Genomic DNA, 18,698 nt, shown 5'->3' on the forward strand with positions numbered 1-18,698 from the left:
AAAAAAAACTAAAAAAGGCCAGCACTAATAATGCTAATAAATAGGTGTAATGTGACAAGGTAAGGCATATAACATCAGTCCATAGATCGATCTGTCTGTCCATCTGTCTCATAGATATTATAAAGTTATACCTAGTCTCTTAGAAATATATAACATATAAGTTTCCTTTAGACTTTAAGCTCGTTTGAGCAGGGTCCTCATCTACCTATTGTTTTTGTGTAATTGTCTAATTTATTGTATATTTCCCCCTCTTTCATAATATTGTAAAGCGCTGCGGAATTAGTTGGCGCAATCTAAATACCAATAATAATAATAATAATATAAGTGCTTACTTTATCTAGTCTCTTCAAAAGATATAGCAATTAAGTGCTCACTGAATCAAAAGTGCAAAAGTTGAAAATAGAGTTACACTATACTCTGTGATATAACTGTTATAACAGTGTTACAGTTATTTGACATTTACTAGACGCAAAATTGTGTTGAACATTCAAAATAGACCGGTTCAAGATATCACAAGCTAATTACTCAAACAGTTTATCCAAAAGTAGCATTATGAAAAAAACAGAATATTTTTAAACACAATGTACAAGAAAAATGAAAGGTCAGATTACTATTTGGGTATTTATTGAGGGACATTTTCAACATGAATATTTTGGGGCCATGCTAGATAAAATTACTACTGCAGTGTCTCTTGCATTTCTCTGGTTTGTACATTGAAGTATTTGTTTTATTTCTTCAAAATGTATAAAATTATAAATGACGTAAAATACTTTTAGATATGGCTGATTATCTTGTCTTATAACAAAAATCATCAGATATTGGAATTATACATTTCTAAGAATGCTTTTTGCATTGTCTGCTTAGCAACGATCTCTCCTTTCTTTTTAACTCGAAGAAATTTGACAAACTTAATTAAATAATTTATGATCTACTAGTTACTTGTCAAATAAGTGTCAAAATGAGTGAATTGGGAGAACAGGGTATACAGTAGTGGGAATAGAGTCTTAAATGACTAACTTGACCACAATTGAGTGAGTAGAATCACACAATTATATCTGAAATCAAGAATAATCGTAAAAAACCTTTAAAGGAATGTTTTTGCAAGTAAAGTGTTTCTCTTAAAAGTAAACATTGATGGTTTCTTAGATACAAACACATCTTCAAGGTTAAAATCTCCATTTTGGACCAATCCTAATGACATAATGCAAAAATATCAATGGAAAGATTGACATATAGAAAATACATCATTTAAAACTCATATATCTTTGAGAACTAGATTTGTTTTAACCTCCCCAGTGAAAACTGTATAGTTTAATGTATGTAGCATAAGGGGTACTGGATTTGTTATTTAATTATTATTGATGATGTACGTTCCACTGTCATGACTGTAATAAAGAATTTGTAACAGTGGGTAGCTTTGTGGAATTATCCATTAGTTTTATTTCAGGCATGTCCTTTTTATTCAACAGCCACGAGGACGAGAACGTCTTGAACATTCCGATTGGTGGAAGAATCCCTGAGATCTTAGAATTACCGACTAATGAGAGTGAGGATGAATGGAAATGGAACAGCGAGCAAGGCTTTTCAGCTCTGAGGCATCCAGGTAAAAAACTTTAAATAAAAATTAGTTACATTTCTTCTCACAATGGCTGTGGAGACACTGCTATATTTTTAACATCACTTCTTTTAAACTGAATCCAGCAGTAGGAAATGTTACACCAGGATTTGAATTTTTGATCTTAATTGGGAAAGTACGGATTTTAGATTTCCCGTAATGCCACACATGTTCATACCCCTGGCACATGTTTCATGATAACATCTGTTGGGTTCTATGTTTTAGGAATTTAGGACGTTCAGACATAGGCATTTTTAATTTGTTTTTATTTTCATATAGTTTGCGCATAGATATAAGTAATTTGTTTTTATTATTATATATATATATATATATATATATATAATAATTATTTTTTTAAAATAAACTAACTATGGTGCCAACAGAATTATGATTTAGGGGGGAGAGTGGACCACTGGGCTTCCAGCCCCACTCTCCGCAGAAGAATGGGAACCTAAATCATTGTCTCACAAATAGGGTGATTGTTTCTTAATGCACAATACCATCACCCAGATATATCTGTACACCCAAAAGCTTGATACCAACTGATTTAACATGGTCTCTTTTTACCATAGGCATGGAACATTGTTACTCTACAGATTTGAAACCTAATAGTCCAAGCTAATACAGATGTGAGGGAACTCAACAGAAGTCTATAAAGAAGAACAATTCTAGTTTCTCAATTCAGCCCATTTATAGTGGGGAGGCTATGATTCTCTTTTTATAAAGTTTGGTTTTATCCCAGAATGCCTTATTTTTGTCTAGCCTAAAGCAGCCTTGTACACTAAAACGCACATTACACAAAGACTAGAACTGAATCATCTGCTAGGACCGGCCAAAAGAGAATAGTTGGCCTGTTTTGTTGATATATAATGCTATTTTTCTTAAATCTACATTAAAGCATACATTGTTGAGATCTTTTTTCTTTCTCTAGAATTTTTCATGTAATACATTTTTTTTTCTTCCCAGATAAATGTGTTTGTAAAGAGCGCCTGTTGAGGAGCGTAACAGACTTCTGCCAGATGAAATATGCATATGGTAAGATTCTTTAAATATCCCATAGGTTAAACCACATAGATGTACTTTTATAATGAATTTGAAACAGCAATTAACCAAATATAACTTGATGTTGACTATTGGACATATGAAAAAGTTTCACACAGAGTTCCACGAGTTCTATTCGTCTGTGGCCACCTTTAAACTCCAGTATTCCTAAACTAAGCCTAGCACCAGGGGAGTTGTATTCTGACTTTGTTACTGTGATAAGCAACTTTCTGGAGAGATAGAGAATGGTACTCATGAAATAATTTGGTCAGATAGTTTTATTCAATTATGGTGAATCTTTTGGTGTCCTTTATTGACAGGGTAAATGGATAATAGATCCCAGGATACTGAACTTTTTAAGTTGGGTAAAAAGAATGCATTATTCCAAAGCTACCATAAAAGTCTCTCACACACATAGAATTTACTATATGTGGTCTGTGAAAAACTTCCATACAATAGTCTCCCACTATGACCCAGCCAAGATCAAGTTTCTGTTCATAGGGATAATTGGGAGGTCCACTGCATTGCTGTGGTACCTTGTGTATCTGTATAATGTCTCTACCAAGGAAGATCAAAATGTGTGTATTCTTGTCTAGAACTATGTGTTTCATGTGGGGATGACAATGTGCAACATAATGTGTAGGGATCTCATCCTTGTTTTACTTAAGGGTAACCGTATGTTATCAACAGATGCTACTATGAAGTAACTAGCTCATCTTCCTCTGACTTCCATTTGACCCAATCATGTATCAAGTGTATTAGGTGTATTATTTCCTCTTATGTTGACCATATTGAAGAGTTCTTTTCCAGCCAATGACCTATTGCTTTGGTCATCTAAAATTGCATACATCCTCATTGCTTTTTCAGGCTGTCCCTTTGGATATATATTGATTAAACATATTTAGGAACAAGATTTTCTATGAAGACCCTCACCACAGTATATCTTGAAGCTACATATATTTTGGTTGTAGACTCATTTGTACTCTCTTCACCATGCTTTTCGATAGGGGAGGCATTTTCTGTTTGTCACTCTCACATTCTGAACACTTAATAGTGGTCTTACAGTTTTTAGAAAAATGATCCGTAGAAGCACGGCACCTCTAGCAAATTCCATGCTTTTAAGAAGCTCCATGCGTTCTTGCAAAGGTTTTTCTTTAGAGCTTCAACAATTCTTAAGAGGGTGAGAGGTTTCTTGTGCAGTGGACATTGTGGAGATACATTATTTAAGTTTCCATCTTGAGTTCTCTGATTGGAAGGTGTTACATCAGTCTTTCAAACAAACACAGATTTCCTTGAATTCTTTAATTTTCTTAATTAATTTTAAAGAATCTTTGCTGGGACCTGAGTAAGTAGTTGGTGACATGCTTGGCTTGCTGTAGAAGAAGCTTGAACTATTTCTTGTCATTGCTATGTCTTGAATGAACTTGCTGAAAAAATTGGACACCCAGAGAGCTCATCTCCAAAACAAGTCACTGCACAGCATTTGGTGCTACATTGCCTATATGAGGTGTATTTACTTAGCATAATCTACCCAGTAACTCTAAGTCTGACAGAAACAATGGTGACTCCGTAATGCTTAGTACATATACATTATTACATGTATGATTTGATGTGTATTTCCTGCTACTACTAGGTCCTGCAAGACCCTCTTTATCTAACTTTCTATAAAAACTGAAAAAACTTTGATAAAGACATATTTACAAAAAGAAAAAGTAGAATGAAGGAAATTATACTTTATTCTCCTGCTTGTGTCTTGATTCCATAGTTGCTCATGTATGTTGAAGAGCATACTGTAGCTTCCAATTATTAGATTTATGCCATTTGCAGTGTCAAAGCAGCTTAGATCTACTGTAGCTACTTCAAGTTCCAATATAAGATTATTTACTTCTTGTAACTTGTGATTATCTCTTAATGTGACATTGGGAAATGTTTGTATTCTGCAACAGATAATTCTCACTAAATTCTGGCCTACTGTGGTCTGATCCAGATGATCTCCTACCATTGTGAGACCTGCAGCTGCATTGTTTACATGGACTGCTCCAAGTCTTTTTTGACACGTTAGGATGATTCAGACCCTAACCACTTTACTAGCAGATCTAGTTCTTTCATAGCAGTGGGCAGTGTTGTCATGTACCTTGCTAAGTCAGATATCTCTGGTTTCTCCTTCTTAATGAAAATTTGTGGGTCATTATACAAGGCAACAATGTTTGGGTAAAGTGAATTACTTGTTGTTACCCGGAGGAAACCCTGCCAGATCTCCTACATTTAAAAGATATACATTATTGTTTAAGAGCATATTCTGCCAGTTCCCCAAATTGGTCTGAATGTGCACATTTTGGTGTGACTATTGGAACATGCATTACTTTGGGTGGCAGTGTCAGTTGTATCACAAAACGTTGGCCCAGAAGTACTTGTCACAAGGTTTTTAAGATATGATTACTCCAGAAGCATATTAGATTTTTTTTGTGGATTGCAACACCTGCACTTAATGTTGCAAAATGAGATAGATGTACTAGATAGCCTTTCCTTAACATTTTCCTCTTGAAAGCATTCCCTTCTAATTTCTTCTCTTCTATTTTCTTTTCTCATTTTCTTCTGGATCTCCCTTAAGAGACCTACACCGCTCTACCTTCTTAGTTCTTTTTAGAACTCCCCACCAATGTGACCCACTGGACGAGTCTCCTCTCCAGTTTCTCTACCATATGTATTTATTATGCCTAGAGAGTTTCTCTTAGTATTTGGCTTTTCAGTTTAGTCTGGAGTTCGCGTGTGACTTTTTGGCATTATTTCTACTTATACCTTTGTACAATCTTCTCTTTTTGAATAATTAGTGCCTTCTGTATTACTACTTTGTATAAGTACATAAAGAATGTAATGTAAAAAAATATTTTTAAAAATGACCTGTGCTGGGGAAAAAGAGGGCAGGGCTTGCAGAACATGCAGGTATTAGATCTGCAGCTATTACAAGCTAATTGTATTTTATAGAACTACAAAAAATATTTGCAAAAGAAAATGCATGCAGGTTTTATTTAAGGGTACGTTTATTAAAAAAAAAAAATAGTTTTACAATCAAGTGTTCTCTTCTTCATAACATGTCCAGCCATAGTGATCTCCCTATGCCTATTGTTTATCAGTAATAAAGGCGAGGATCCTTTCAGCACATGACAAGGGCACGCATGCTGAGGTTGTGGTAAAAGTGAGGAAGGTGCTGAAATCAGGCAAGGTGAAAATTGCCCGAACCAATAGGAGCCTGTACCCTGAATCCTGGACCAATCGTGGCTGTACCTGTCCTATTCTGAATCCTGGTAAGTCCTTCCCACAAGATGTGGAGCTATACTCTTAGTTGTCCTCTAGCCTAAATCTAGAATGTTTAGAAAAACAGGAAATGAGGGGTCCACCAGGAACATGCATTTCTCAGCACTGGTGATGCCGTTTACAAAAAATTATACAAAATACAGATTAAGGAACAGCGAGACAAAAATACAGGTTTAAAATTTTACAAGGCTACTTAAAATCACCTATCTCAGCAAACAAATATGATGATTCATTTCCACGATATGGCCATATCATATTAAGCCGACCACTACTCCACAATACCCCAATATCAGTGGGACCGGAACTAATTTTTACATGGGAGATACCTTTCTACTATAGCCCCTATACACCACATTACAGACTCTTTCTCCCCTTCAACACAGATACACACTACAGCCCTTATTCCCCCTTACAGATGCATTACAGCACAACCCCACTTTTCTTCCAAAACCCACACTATAGCCTTTATCGCCCTTAATGCTCCATACTGCCTTTATTCCACTAAACACACTCTACAACCCCTTTGATCAACAGACACATTACAGCACCTATCTTCATACAGCCCATTTTTACATGCACAAACACATACTACACTGAAAACAGACCCACCAACACACACAACCCCACATCAGCCTCCCTCCCACATATGCAATACTACAAGCACCCTCCAACCACATACTACAACTCACAGGCAACATCCCCACACATGAACACAACCCCACAAGCAGCATCTCCACAAACAAGCCACACCACAAGTAGCCTACCCTCATAAATGCCACAACAAGCTGCCACCCACATACATGCAACCCCACAAGCAGCATCTCCACAAACATACAACACTACCAGCAGCATCCCCACAAACAAGCAACATGTGAAGAATGTATCACAACCATCCCCCCCACACACCAACACAACATCACAAGCAACCTACATGTACACACACAGCCTCTCCCAGCTCTTATCATCCAACCACCACCTGCCTAGTTACATTCACCATTTAACCATACCATTAACGCATCCTAAGGATTACTGAAAACTTTAGCACATATATCTAATCTATAGCAAGGGTCGTACTGAGCAAACTGACCTTGGGGCAGCAAGGAGAGTAAATCCGTACCTGGCCATGCATGTGCTTTTTGTCCACAATGCTTCCTTATAAGATGCATTGAATTGGACTAGAAGATGGAGTCAGTGTGTGTCACGGCAGGCAGATTGAGCGGCGCAGGGACTAGATCTCATAGCTGGAAAAAAGGTAAGCTCACAAAACCTGTGAGTAGAACACTTTAGCATTAGGAATACATGTTTATATTCCTAACATTATAGTGTTCTTTTAACAGCCCATGCCCTCTGTGCTTCTTGGTCTAATGAGGAAGCATTAGTCTGAGCAGCAAAGGGTGGTTGTAATTGGCTATGATTCAGTATAGTTAGAGGGAAGTGTGTAATCTCTGTCTGAGGCACAGGGCTGGGCTGTGGGTGGTTAGCGATTCATGTTTAGTGTCTAACTGCTTGAAAATTTAAACACTAACTGGAGAAACTATACCAGGGGACTCCAGGCACCATAACCAATTCTATCAGATGAAAAGGTTATAGTGCCAACAGTGTTCCTTTAAGCTTTCCTTCCATCCTCCTCTTACAGTGCCAGACAGGAGTCATTGTTGGGCCCTGAACGGCACCCTGTCTTACCAGAACTAGGGAACTGCTCCTGTCTGCTTTCAGATGAGAAATACCTGAATCGGTTTCCAATTCTGGGCCAGTTCCAAGCTGAGGACTTTGTTTCCAGTCCCCGATTAACCGCTTCCATGCCATGAAACATTCACCACACAAGGCATGAAAGATAGATTTTTTTTTTTTGAAGGCGTCTCATTGCATTGTTATGCCACTGCCATACGCAAAGATTTCCCAGCTCTTTTGAAGTTAGTAGAGATGAGCTGGAAATTGTGTTGCTGGTCCTTTTCAGCCACAAAAGGGTAAAAATTGGAATTTGGCATCCAATGCCAATCTGTTTTTTTTCTTTCTTTTTCATTCTGTCCCACAAATTGCTGACAGACACAGTGCCCTGTTTCCGCAGGTCTGCACTGGTTGGGACACAAGATCAGTTGCTTCTGTCTCTTTTCCAAAAGTCTCATTCCACAAGTTGAGTGGAAAGAATCGAGCGGTTCATGTGAAGTTAGCTGACAGAATTGTTCCTAAAGATTCGCATTGTATTCCCTAATGCTTCTGATCATCTTGTCTTTTGAGATATATAGCCCCACATCACATTTAATCTGCTTTTCCTGACTATAAGAAAAATAAACATTCTATTTTAAAATGAAGGCTTAGACACTTACCAGATTGCATTTTATTTTCATCTGCCTTTATTTAAATGAAATCATAATAATAAGCGGGTCTGTGGATTAGCACATTGCTTGGGGTCTTCGTTCTAATGTTAATTAAAATGATATATTGTAAGAAACTTCTCGCACTCTGATATCTTACAATTTCCTAATCGGTTTGTCTTAATAGATGGTTTAAACCTTTTGTGAGATAACCCTGTGTTTTACTTTGCAGTTACGGTAATTACAAAACTCAAGATGTGATGGCACATATGATTTTATTTTCTTCTTCTTTTGCTTTAGGTACGGATTATTTAATAGCTGGGCCTGAAGATAATCGCACAAACAAACTGCTGGTTAATATGAACAGCCTGGTGAAGCCTTGGAAAGCTGTATGGGCAAAGCAGGCAATGGACATCATACGATCAGGCTGCAAAAAGAGCTTTTAGTGCCCAGCCGATGTGATGATGGGGGATCTCTGCTTCTCTTTAGTACAAAGACCTTCTCCTACATGTACACATTTAGAGCTAGTAAACATTTTCCTAAAAATAGCTCCTAATATCAGTTTTTAATCTATACATGTAGTTAGGCTTTATTAGCCTAAGGAGGGTAGGCTACACAGTGCCTCCTCTTGGTGGGTGGCTATAATCTCTACCATTAAAGTTCTGTCCAGTAGAGGGGGGGGGTTGGGGGTGACTGAAACCTTTATCTACTTCTGCAAACAATAAAGCAACACCTGGAGGCTTGTTGTAGCGCACATTCCAGAACATTGCTACAAGGTATCTATGTTAATATACTTACCTTGATTTACATTTTATCACAAATGAATTCAGAAACATCCTGTTGTCTGTCCTGTAGAGCCATGGAGCTGGCTATCATTTGGAAAATGTATCACCGCTGCTCATTCTGTAATCAGTGTTTTATTGCAACAGTTCAGCAAGCCAGAAAGCCCTGTATGAATCTAGAATTGTTCGCTATTTGTATATTTCATTCACTATTCTAGAAATGCTTGAATATTTACTCCCTGAGCTCTTGGGAGCAGAGATTAAACACATTATGCTGCAAATACTTGTAGAGTATTATGGGCCCTTTGAGTACAGGGGAGAGGCAGACAAACAAGCTCATTTATGTTTTAACTACACCGTGTGTGGTTTTCCTAAAAGATGTTTTTTTTTTTTTTTATATATACAAGAAAACAATATAAAAATCAAGAACCAGGTGGATAATATTTCTTTGTATATATATTATATGCTTGTTTTCTGCTCCCATGATGCTTACTTTTTTTCCTTCTGCCTCCCTGTGGTTCTTTCTCCAGGGCTTTCCTAAAAAAAGAATTTTTTTTTGTACTTTAATTGTAAAAATTAAAACTATTTAAATAGTACAGTCTCCTACTTTTTTTTACATTTTTAAAATTTTGTTTTATTTTATAATTCTTTATTTTTATGTGCACAAGAGTAACAGTTGTTCTTGCAATGCCCCAACAGCAGTGACAAATCAAAGAGCTAAACATAGCATAACAGGTACAAGGCATTTGAGTGTACAGCACAATTTTTTTTAAAAGTGGTATAAGGTACATGCTAGGTCTAACATGTCTATAGGGAGTATGGAGAGTAAGCGTGCGCTTCCATTATTACAAGCTGCTTCATAGACAAGTAGCTAAGGATAACAAAGTAGTTTGTGACACACGCTTATGGTGTTAAGGGGTAATGTGAAAAGACAAGTTTGTTTGTAGTACATGCAAAACATCTGAAGACTGTCCATTTCTGAGGCTGAGCGCATTTCAAGCCTATCCCTTTAAGCAAGCAAAAAATCCTAGTCTTTGTTGCGTCCATACGTTTTAAAAGGTTGTAGAATACACAGCAAATCATATCAAGGTGTTTGGGTCTGCACTGTGTGAGCTGTGCTGGCGTGGTGTGTCCTGTTATATGCAGTCTGGGTCAGTGTCTGGCGTGTAAAGCGTATACATGGTCTGGCCCTCCTGTTAGCTGCGTCAGGTTGCTAGCGAAGGACATAGCAAATTATACCTCCTTGTGGCCAACGCTAGCGATGCCTGCGCAAACTACCAACCATGAAACAAAACACAATATTCTAGGTTAACGACGGTACTCATCATGTGAGGCCATGTTGGTTAGAGTCCACGTCAGGCATGTCATGCACAGCCACAAAACTGGTATGGGTTGAAATCTCATCAGTTCAACACAGAGCTGTCCTAGTGGGGCATGGCCCAGGCGGGTGTCGTTAAACCATGCGGTCCAACCTGTGGGTATACAGTGCCAGTCCATATTTCCATGCGCCATCTCTTCCGACCTGGTTTGCAAGGCTCCTGAGTCCGCAGATTCCTCCAGCGGGCGCTGTTGGCTCTGGTTTCCATGATCTATCCGTTGCCGTGGCTTCTCCACCTCCGAGGGCCGCTTGTCCTCGGCCTGAGTAGGCATTCATGCCCTTTTGCCATTGATCCCATCTCCAGGATCGTGGGCCCAGGGTTCCGCCGGATCCAGAACTTCTCCCTGGGGGTATGGCAGGCTGTGGAGGGATTCCTCCAGGTGAGCGCTTCAGATGAAGAGTGAGCGGGCATCTCGGCAGTGGTATCCGTGTGTGTGGTGTTTTATGAGCGCCATGCGCCCAGAGAGTCTCCAGGTTCAGGGACCATTGCCTGGTATTGGTCAATTGTTGCTCAATGCCCCGTGCGCCAGGTCAGGGAATGGCTGCACTCCTCATTATGCTCTGTGATGCAGGTCCTGCGCACATGGCCGCCGCCATCTTAGCTGTGGGTCTTGGGTCTGCGTGACGGCATATCAGTGCCTCCGAGTGTGGGGAAACAGGACCGGGTTCGCAGGTAGTCCACGTGTGTCGGGCTCCGTCGGGCAGGATAGTGTCGCAGCGGCCGTCCGCTTCACTCACCGCCAGGACAGGTCCCGCCTGATGCAGCGGCCCCTTCCTCCGAGGGACTGGAACTCCGTGAGCAAGCCTCACCCCAGCTCAGGTAGCCCGGTTACTTCGTGGGTCGCAGTTTTGGACAGGTAATTCCTCTCGAAATCTCGGCAAGTATTTTGACTATTCTTGGAGACGTTAAGTCCAGCCATTCTAAGGTCCGGTTATACGTTATCCTTAGTCCTAGGTGTGACACAATACTGCGTGCTGGATCACCGTGTAATCCTGACACAGTGCAGCCATTATTAAAGTAAGCTGTTACTTTCAAACCAGCCTTGAGAATTCTCACAGGCTGTCGTAGGGTGGGCCATGACACACGTGCTAGGGATGAATTTCCGTCTGTATATTCATATCATTGCAGTTGGAGGCATTTAAAAGGGACACTCTTTAATGACCAATTAAAATAAAATCAATGTTTACAAGATATCCACCAATGGAAACATACATTTAATTATGCATTTTTTCCATTGAGGATATATCTAAAAACATATTTCAAAAGCTGCAGAACTCGTGTCCAGCCTTTGCAAGCCCTCTTCTTTGTCCCCAGCCCAGACATTCTGTGACTGTCCTATGCAGCTTAATGAGAAGTCTTTGCAAAGCATGTGTTCTAGTTTACGCAATTGCTGCCTCTTGCTGACCTAAACAAGATAGGAAGTAACAGAATAGGTTATCTAATTCTAACTGACAGTAAGGGGGTGTAACCAGGTTTGAATTGCAAAAATGCAAATCTCTATTGAAATCTGCACTTTTTGTAAATTTAAAGAGAGAGGACACATTCTTTACACAGAGAAGTTTAAAGTGCTTCGGATGTCTGGAATTTTCCTTTAATGCAGATAACCTCACATTTCCCATAATTCCTCTCAGCTTGGGTAATGTGCCTAAACAAACTGCTAATATAAGTTCCACTGAGGACCGTTTTCTCCACAGGCTAAGGCAACATGCTGTGATGGCAGGAGGCATGAGAAAAGTAAGCAAATTGCATAGAATTGGTAGATTTGAACAATTTCTTCATAATAATGGTGCACATAACGGGATTCAGTCTGTAGATGCATGGGGTTTTATTTACACCCCTGAAACTTAAAAAAAAAAAAAAAAATAATAATAATACACAATCTAACAGTGTCATCTTGGATGGATGCAATAATTAAATCAAAACTTAAAAATGGGGCAGTTCCCCTTTACCCCTTCCCCAATCACCCACAGTATATTAAGAACTGGGCAGGGTACATCCTTCTGCCAAGCATGTATGTCAGAATACCCACCTTTAATTCTACATTGAGACACGGAACACACATTGCTAATTATAATTTTTTTTTTTTTACATGCCTTTACCAATGATGGAAAGTAAAGAACTGAATAATAATTGCAAGGTAAAAAGGTATTTAATGTGGTTTAATCGCTCACATTTTCTTTATACAGATCTCCATGAGGAATACAGTCTCACATATTCAGTGCAGGATTCTAGGATTGTGGCAGTACAGTAAGAAAAGGATTTCAGGCACAGGCAGGAGGCGATTGCTCAAATTTGTCTCATATTGAGCGACTGTTTGAGGAACATTATTATTTTCTTAAAATAAGAGATTTTGACAGTGACATCAGTGCTGTAGCATTGCTAAACCATCTAGGAACCCAGGAAAGGATGGGGAGAGTGGGAAAAATAACAGCAACCCATCTTCTCATGTACTCGCCGCAAACAATTAAAGTTGTTCCCTTATTACATTAACTGAAAAAAATAGAAAAAAAAAAATAGGCATTAAAATAAACTATAATTAAATAAAGCTTTAACACACCTTGCCCAAAATATTTCTGCTGCAAATATAAAAATCTGTCGACAGAGGCCTTTGTGACCTATTAACAGGAAAAATGAAGGATATGAAGATAATTTAGAAAGGACAGGCACATGTCTAAAATCAGAACCAAGGCAATATATAATTAAACATGGATGTTGATAAATCATATCCTCAGCTTTGCCTAGACTCCAAATGTGTGCAGTTGCTGTAGCTCTCATCCAAAGTGAACTGATTATGGTGTACACGTCATAGGTCAGTGGAAATACACTTCTTAGCTTATCATGGTCCATTGAACACCGGGCAAGGATAATCCATGAGGCAATAGCCTCGTTTTTTTCTATTAGCTAGATCCCTCCTCTTGGACATCATTAGCAGCCGTAGGAGCAGATTCCTCCGTGTTACTTTGTTTCGTTGCATCATCCTCATCGTCCTCCTGGGGGTAGAGCTCTGGGTATTTCTGCATGCACTCTTGCATTGCCCGAAATTGTTCCAGGCAGTCTGAGCCTTTTATTTCCTCTTGGCTGTAGTGGAAGCAAGAGAAGGCAGATTTGAACTGCTCTCCACATGGCCCACTAGCCATGCCACCCAGGCAGGGGCAGTTCCAATTGATATCTCCATTTGGCAAGATCAGCCCTGGGTAAAATGAAACAAATAATAAAAACACAAAACAAACAAAGTTAGGTTACTGCAGCTATTAAGCCAAATATGAAATAGTCTAAGCACTGACTTGCCTATGCAGACACAGCAGTGAAACAGTTAACAATACAAAGAAATGTCAGTTACATGTAGAATTTGTTCAATATAAATAGATGGTGATAGTGGACTGGACGTTATGGATTACTTTTGCATGTAACTCTCTGCCAATAAAGCTTGCTTCAAAATTCTAAACAATACTTGTGAACCCAATATACTGCTTACTTATGGCCTAGACAGCAGTCATGGTCACACTCCGAGAGAACACTGAATCCATATGCTAAGAATGCCAGAATAAATAAATAAACACCATAGTTTATAATAAGCTTGTTACTGCACATTGGAAAGTGACATTGGTGCAGAGTGGGTCATCAGCTATTGTGTGACAAGTGTGAACACTATCTAGCCAAGCATGAGAAAATGGATAGATGAAAAGAATGGGAGGAAAAAACTATACAAAACATGTCAGGCTTCAGTTCAATGTATGTGTTTCTGACAAACGTAGGTTTAACTCTCTGCCTGGTGAATAATTCCAGCATTCTAAAGTTTCTTTCAGGGAGACATCAAACAATTCCAGAACTACATCAGCAGCGTTTAGCTTGCAAGACTTAAAAGAACTCCCTGAAAATAAAACTGAGCATTTCTACAATTCTGTTCATAACCTCTGCTGAGATTACAAAGTCACATAAATTACTAATATTTTCTGCAGTGAATATCAATCTGAAAATGCCTTGGTGACCCTACTATAGAGGAGAATAGCAACACAATGTGGAAGAGATGTCTTATGAGAAGACAAACCCTTTCTCCAACGAGCCAATGATTAATGATGTGGCGCTAATGTCTCTATTATTTATCCTCTGCCCATGGAAAGGGAGCTGATATAGTACAAAACATGCCCTCCAATGCCCTGTAGTAATTCTCACTGACCTGCGGTAAGGGTTATTGATGACATAATGCTTAGCTCCCTACACACAAAGCTTTCTGTAATGCCAAGGGATGTTTTCAATCTTTTTGAGGTCACTGGCAGCTTTAGACAATGTCTCCCACCCTTTCCCCCCCTTAATACAAGTGACAGGCGGGGTGAATCTAGGTATTCATGTCTCGCAGCCAGCTGCAGTCCGACTGTGACACCAATCCTTTCAGAAGCAGTCAGTAGAGACAGACAAGTCAATAAGGGCCGGAATTAACCATTCCAAGCCTGGCTGTCACCCATGGAAACAAACTCCTGGGAAAGATTCACACGTCTCTGAAGCACACAGGCCTGCTGTCTGAACTGTGTCGGTATAGGGTGGATTGAAAACAATGAGTTTACACAAGTAGCAGAGAATACGGTCTCACTGGGTGTTGCAAATTTCTTTACATTTACCTCAGTAAGAACAGAGGTTATAAAATGTAAACTGTGTAGAGGATTAAGTGATGTAATCAAGCAAAAGAGAAAAGGTATCTCTTCAGTCTCAACTCAAAGTTAAGTATTAAAAACTAAGTACTAATAATTACTTTTATTAAAATTAATTCATTTAAAACGAGAGGAAAATAAACAAAACAAAAAAACCAACAAGGGGGCAAAGTTAAATTCCTATAACAACAATTTGCCGTGCTTGTAACTCCTCCCTCTTAGATAAACATGTACAGATAATCTGAGGGTACGTGCGTCCCATATCAGGGCATGCTTAGAGACAACCGCTGACTCTGCATACTGTGGTAATCTGGTTTTGGATCCGTAGCCATTCCCAATTTAACTCTTTAAAAGGAATTTAAAAAACATTGCTTGCCATCCAAATCTAATTATTGGAACCAAAAATGGCCAACAAGGCATTTCTAAGTGAGAACACTACTTGACGGGGGAACCTAAAATAATGCCCATTTATGTCCCCCACTCCGAACTAAATGTGATTTTTTTTTTTAAACTGCCTTAATGCTGCCCTCTAGAGAGAACAAAATGAACTGCATGAGTGTACACGACTTTCAAGTAATTTCATCACTATTGTAACACACATCAAAAGCGGAGTAACTGGGAAGGAAATATATGACCAACATTGGGGGGAAGGGGGGGTGGAGATAAGTACTTGATGAACGAAGATAAAAATAATATTACATTTTTACCCATTAGAAACACATAAGTAAAAGTTTTGATATACCAAATTTTAGTACAAGCACAGCAATCTAATACTGAGAAGAATGAAATATGGCCATGTTATGACTTCAATTCTCTGTAAATATCTGTTTAACACAAACAGCATGTGTTTTGTGTTAACAAGCCAGACATCTGTACAGGCTTGCAGCATCAGTTTACAATGGGTAAAATCATATGCAGAGAAAAGTTGTAGCATCATGAAAAATGTTAAATTGGCTTTTAATTTTTTTTCAATATTCACGTCAACCCTTCAAACAGCAGATATAGATTTTAAACCACAATGACTACATTACACATATGTAGCACTAAACTTCAATCTAGGTATGAAATCCAAAGTTGTAAATGTATTAGATAAAAGGGAAATCCTAGGTATAAAATGTATTGACTGTGTTAAAAAGAGGAGAATTAGGGAGTGTGTTTTGGAACCAAAAGCAAAACTGATAATCAAACTGGGAATTAAAAAGTGAATTACTAAGGTCAGATCAATATAGCTCAATAGGCGAGTCCCCAATTTCCAGCTCAATAATTTTGGCTGAGGAATTATTAATGTACTGGTCAAATCTGCACAATTCAAAGTTTACTAAATAACTCTAAAAGCGCATCTTATCAATCCAGAAAGCCTGGCATTATCTAGGAAGGCCAATAGACTGTATTACTTATGAATGACATAAGCCACGAGGGCTCCAGGACTCTAGCTTGTTCAAACTTAAAGGAACACTATAAAGTCAGGAACACAAACATGTATTCCTGACCCTATAGTGTTTAAACCACCCTTTAGGTAGCTTCCCCCTCCCTTTTCCCCCCTTAATACCCCTATAAAAGTTTAAAACTCACCTTATTTCCAGGGCCGCGCAGGTCTGCTGGCTCCACTCCTTTGTGACATCACATCAAAATGGCCATAGGGAAGGCATTGGATTGGCTAAAAATCGGCACGGGGGCGTGTCCAAATGCCGTTTTGGCCAATCAGGACCTCCTCATAGAGATTCATTGAATCAATGCATCTCTATGAGGAAAATTCAGCGTCTCCATGCAGAGCGTGGGGACGCTGAATGGCACTGCTGCCTACTGTGCAGCAGAGCCCCAGGAAGCACCTCCAGTGGCCATCTAAGGAGTGGCCACTTTGAAGTGTCCCTAGAGACAATGTAAACACTGCCTTTTCTCTGAAAAGACAGGGTTTTGCATGAAAATGCCTGACGGGAGCTATTATACTCATCAAAACAACTACATTAAGCTGTAGTTGTTCTGGAGACTACAGTGTCCCTTTAAGGTCCATTCCCTGAGTTTTTTCAATGAGTTCTTTAAGAAACTGCAACTTTTCAAAATACTGAAAGAGTGTCTCGAGTAAAAATATTTTCTCCTTTGTATTAACATGGAACTCAGCTGTACACATATCCATTCTAACATTTATTAGATCATTCTGCTGACCACACAGAATTTAGAATATTTTACTGACCTTGGTCTTCATAAGGGTCATTAGGATCATCTGCGATCAACTCTGCACTGCTAGGAGTCTCATGATCTTCTTTGGTTACAAATATTATCTTGTCCTTTCCTGTGCAAAGACAACAAAACTATTGGATGGATCTCCCAACAAAGAGGAATGCTGAGCTAACCTTTCAGTTAAATCCTACCCCAATGCCTCAATGTAATTATTTATTAAATTGTAGCTTCCCACTGCCAGTGCCCTGGGTCTCACAGCCTCACCTTCCCACTGCCAGTGCCCTGGGTCTCACAGCCTCACCTTCCCACTGCCAGAAGCCTGGGTCTCACAGCCTCACCTTCCCACTGCCAGAAGCCTGGGTCTCACAGCCTCACCTTCCCACTGCCAGAAGCCTGGGTCTCACAGCCTCACCTTCCCACTGCCAGAAGCCTGGGTCTCTTAGCCTCACCTTCCCACTGCCAGTGCCTTGGGTCTCTCAGCCTCACCTTCCCACTGCCAGTGCACTGGGCCTCAAAGCCTCACCTTCCCACTGCCAGAGCCCTGGGTCTCTCAGCCTCACCTTCCCACTGCCAGTGCCCTGGGCCTCAAAGCCTCACCCTCCCACTGCCAGAGCCCTGGCTCTCACCCTCCCACTGCCAGAGCCCTGGCTCTCACCCTCCCACTGCCAGAGCCCTGGCTCTCACCCTCCCACTGCCAGAGCCCTGGCTCTCACCCTCCCACTGCCAGAGCCCTGGCTCTCACCCTCCCACTGCCAGAGCCCTGGCTCTCACCCTCCCACTGCCAGAGCCCTGGCTCTCACCCTCCCACTGCCAGAGCCCTGGCTCTCACCCTCCCACTGCCAGAGCCCTGGCTCTCACCCTCCCACTGCCAGAGCCCTGGCTCTCACCCTCCCACTGCCAGAGCCCTGGCTCTCACCCTCCCACTGCCAGAGCCCTGGCTCTCACCCTCCCACTGCCAGAGCCCTGGCTCTCACCCTCCCACTGCCAGAGCCCTGGCTCTCACCCTCCCACTGCCAGAGCCCTGGCTCTCACCCTCCCACTGCCAGAGCCCTGGCTCTCACCCTCCCACTGCCAGAGCCCTGGCTCTCACACCACCTTGGCCTGGCAGAGGTCTGTTCCTGCCCCTCCTTTAGCCCCAGGTATCATGGTTTTCCTTGTTCCAGCCCTTGCCCTTGCCAGGACACCATAGCCTCGTGTCCCATGCGTCTGACCCTGTGATCCTGCCCTCACCTTCCCCCTGTCCTTGCCCTCACAGCCTGTCCTATCCCAAGCCCCGGTATCATGGCCTTACCTTCCTGCCCCCAAGCTCTCTATCTGCCCCTGCTGCTGGTCTCACCTTCCTGCCTGCAGTAGGACATGGCTGCAGCTCGTGCACCCAGCTCCCGGCACAGCTCGGACCGCGCACACCACGTACGTCACACGGCGCG

General features: G+C 40.6%; 2 protein-coding genes across 2 annotated transcripts in view; one reads left to right on the plus strand and one right to left on the minus strand.

Moving 5' to 3' along the window:
* The window catches only part of LOC134568034 (netrin-4-like), a 55,676-nt gene extending 46,121 nt beyond the window's left edge, over positions 1-9,555 (plus strand). Inside the window, exons 7-10 of the mRNA XM_063426272.1 lie at positions 1,470-1,603; positions 2,582-2,650; positions 5,791-5,961; positions 8,587-9,555. Of these exons, the coding sequence (XP_063282342.1) occupies positions 1,470-1,603; positions 2,582-2,650; positions 5,791-5,961; positions 8,587-8,732 (520 nt within the window). The 3' untranslated portion in view covers positions 8,733-9,555. The remainder of the gene's footprint in view (positions 1-1,469; positions 1,604-2,581; positions 2,651-5,790; positions 5,962-8,586) is intronic.
* Positions 9,556-12,577: 3,022 nt separating this feature from the next.
* CHCHD4 (coiled-coil-helix-coiled-coil-helix domain containing 4) lies at positions 12,578-18,659 on the minus strand. Its single transcript, XM_063426290.1, has 3 exons — positions 18,608-18,659; positions 17,285-17,383; positions 12,578-13,637 (listed from the first exon to the last, which is right to left on the minus strand). Exons 1-3 carry the CDS (start codon positions 18,627-18,629, stop codon positions 13,345-13,347), a joined length of 414 nt encoding a protein of 137 aa, XP_063282360.1. The 5' UTR covers positions 18,630-18,659; the 3' UTR covers positions 12,578-13,344.
* Positions 18,660-18,698: the final 39 nt, after the last annotated feature.

The sequence above is a fragment of the Pelobates fuscus genome, chromosome 7 (genome assembly GCF_036172605.1).
Source record: "Pelobates fuscus isolate aPelFus1 chromosome 7, aPelFus1.pri, whole genome shotgun sequence".
Lineage (NCBI taxonomy): Eukaryota > Metazoa > Chordata > Amphibia > Anura > Pelobatidae > Pelobates > Pelobates fuscus.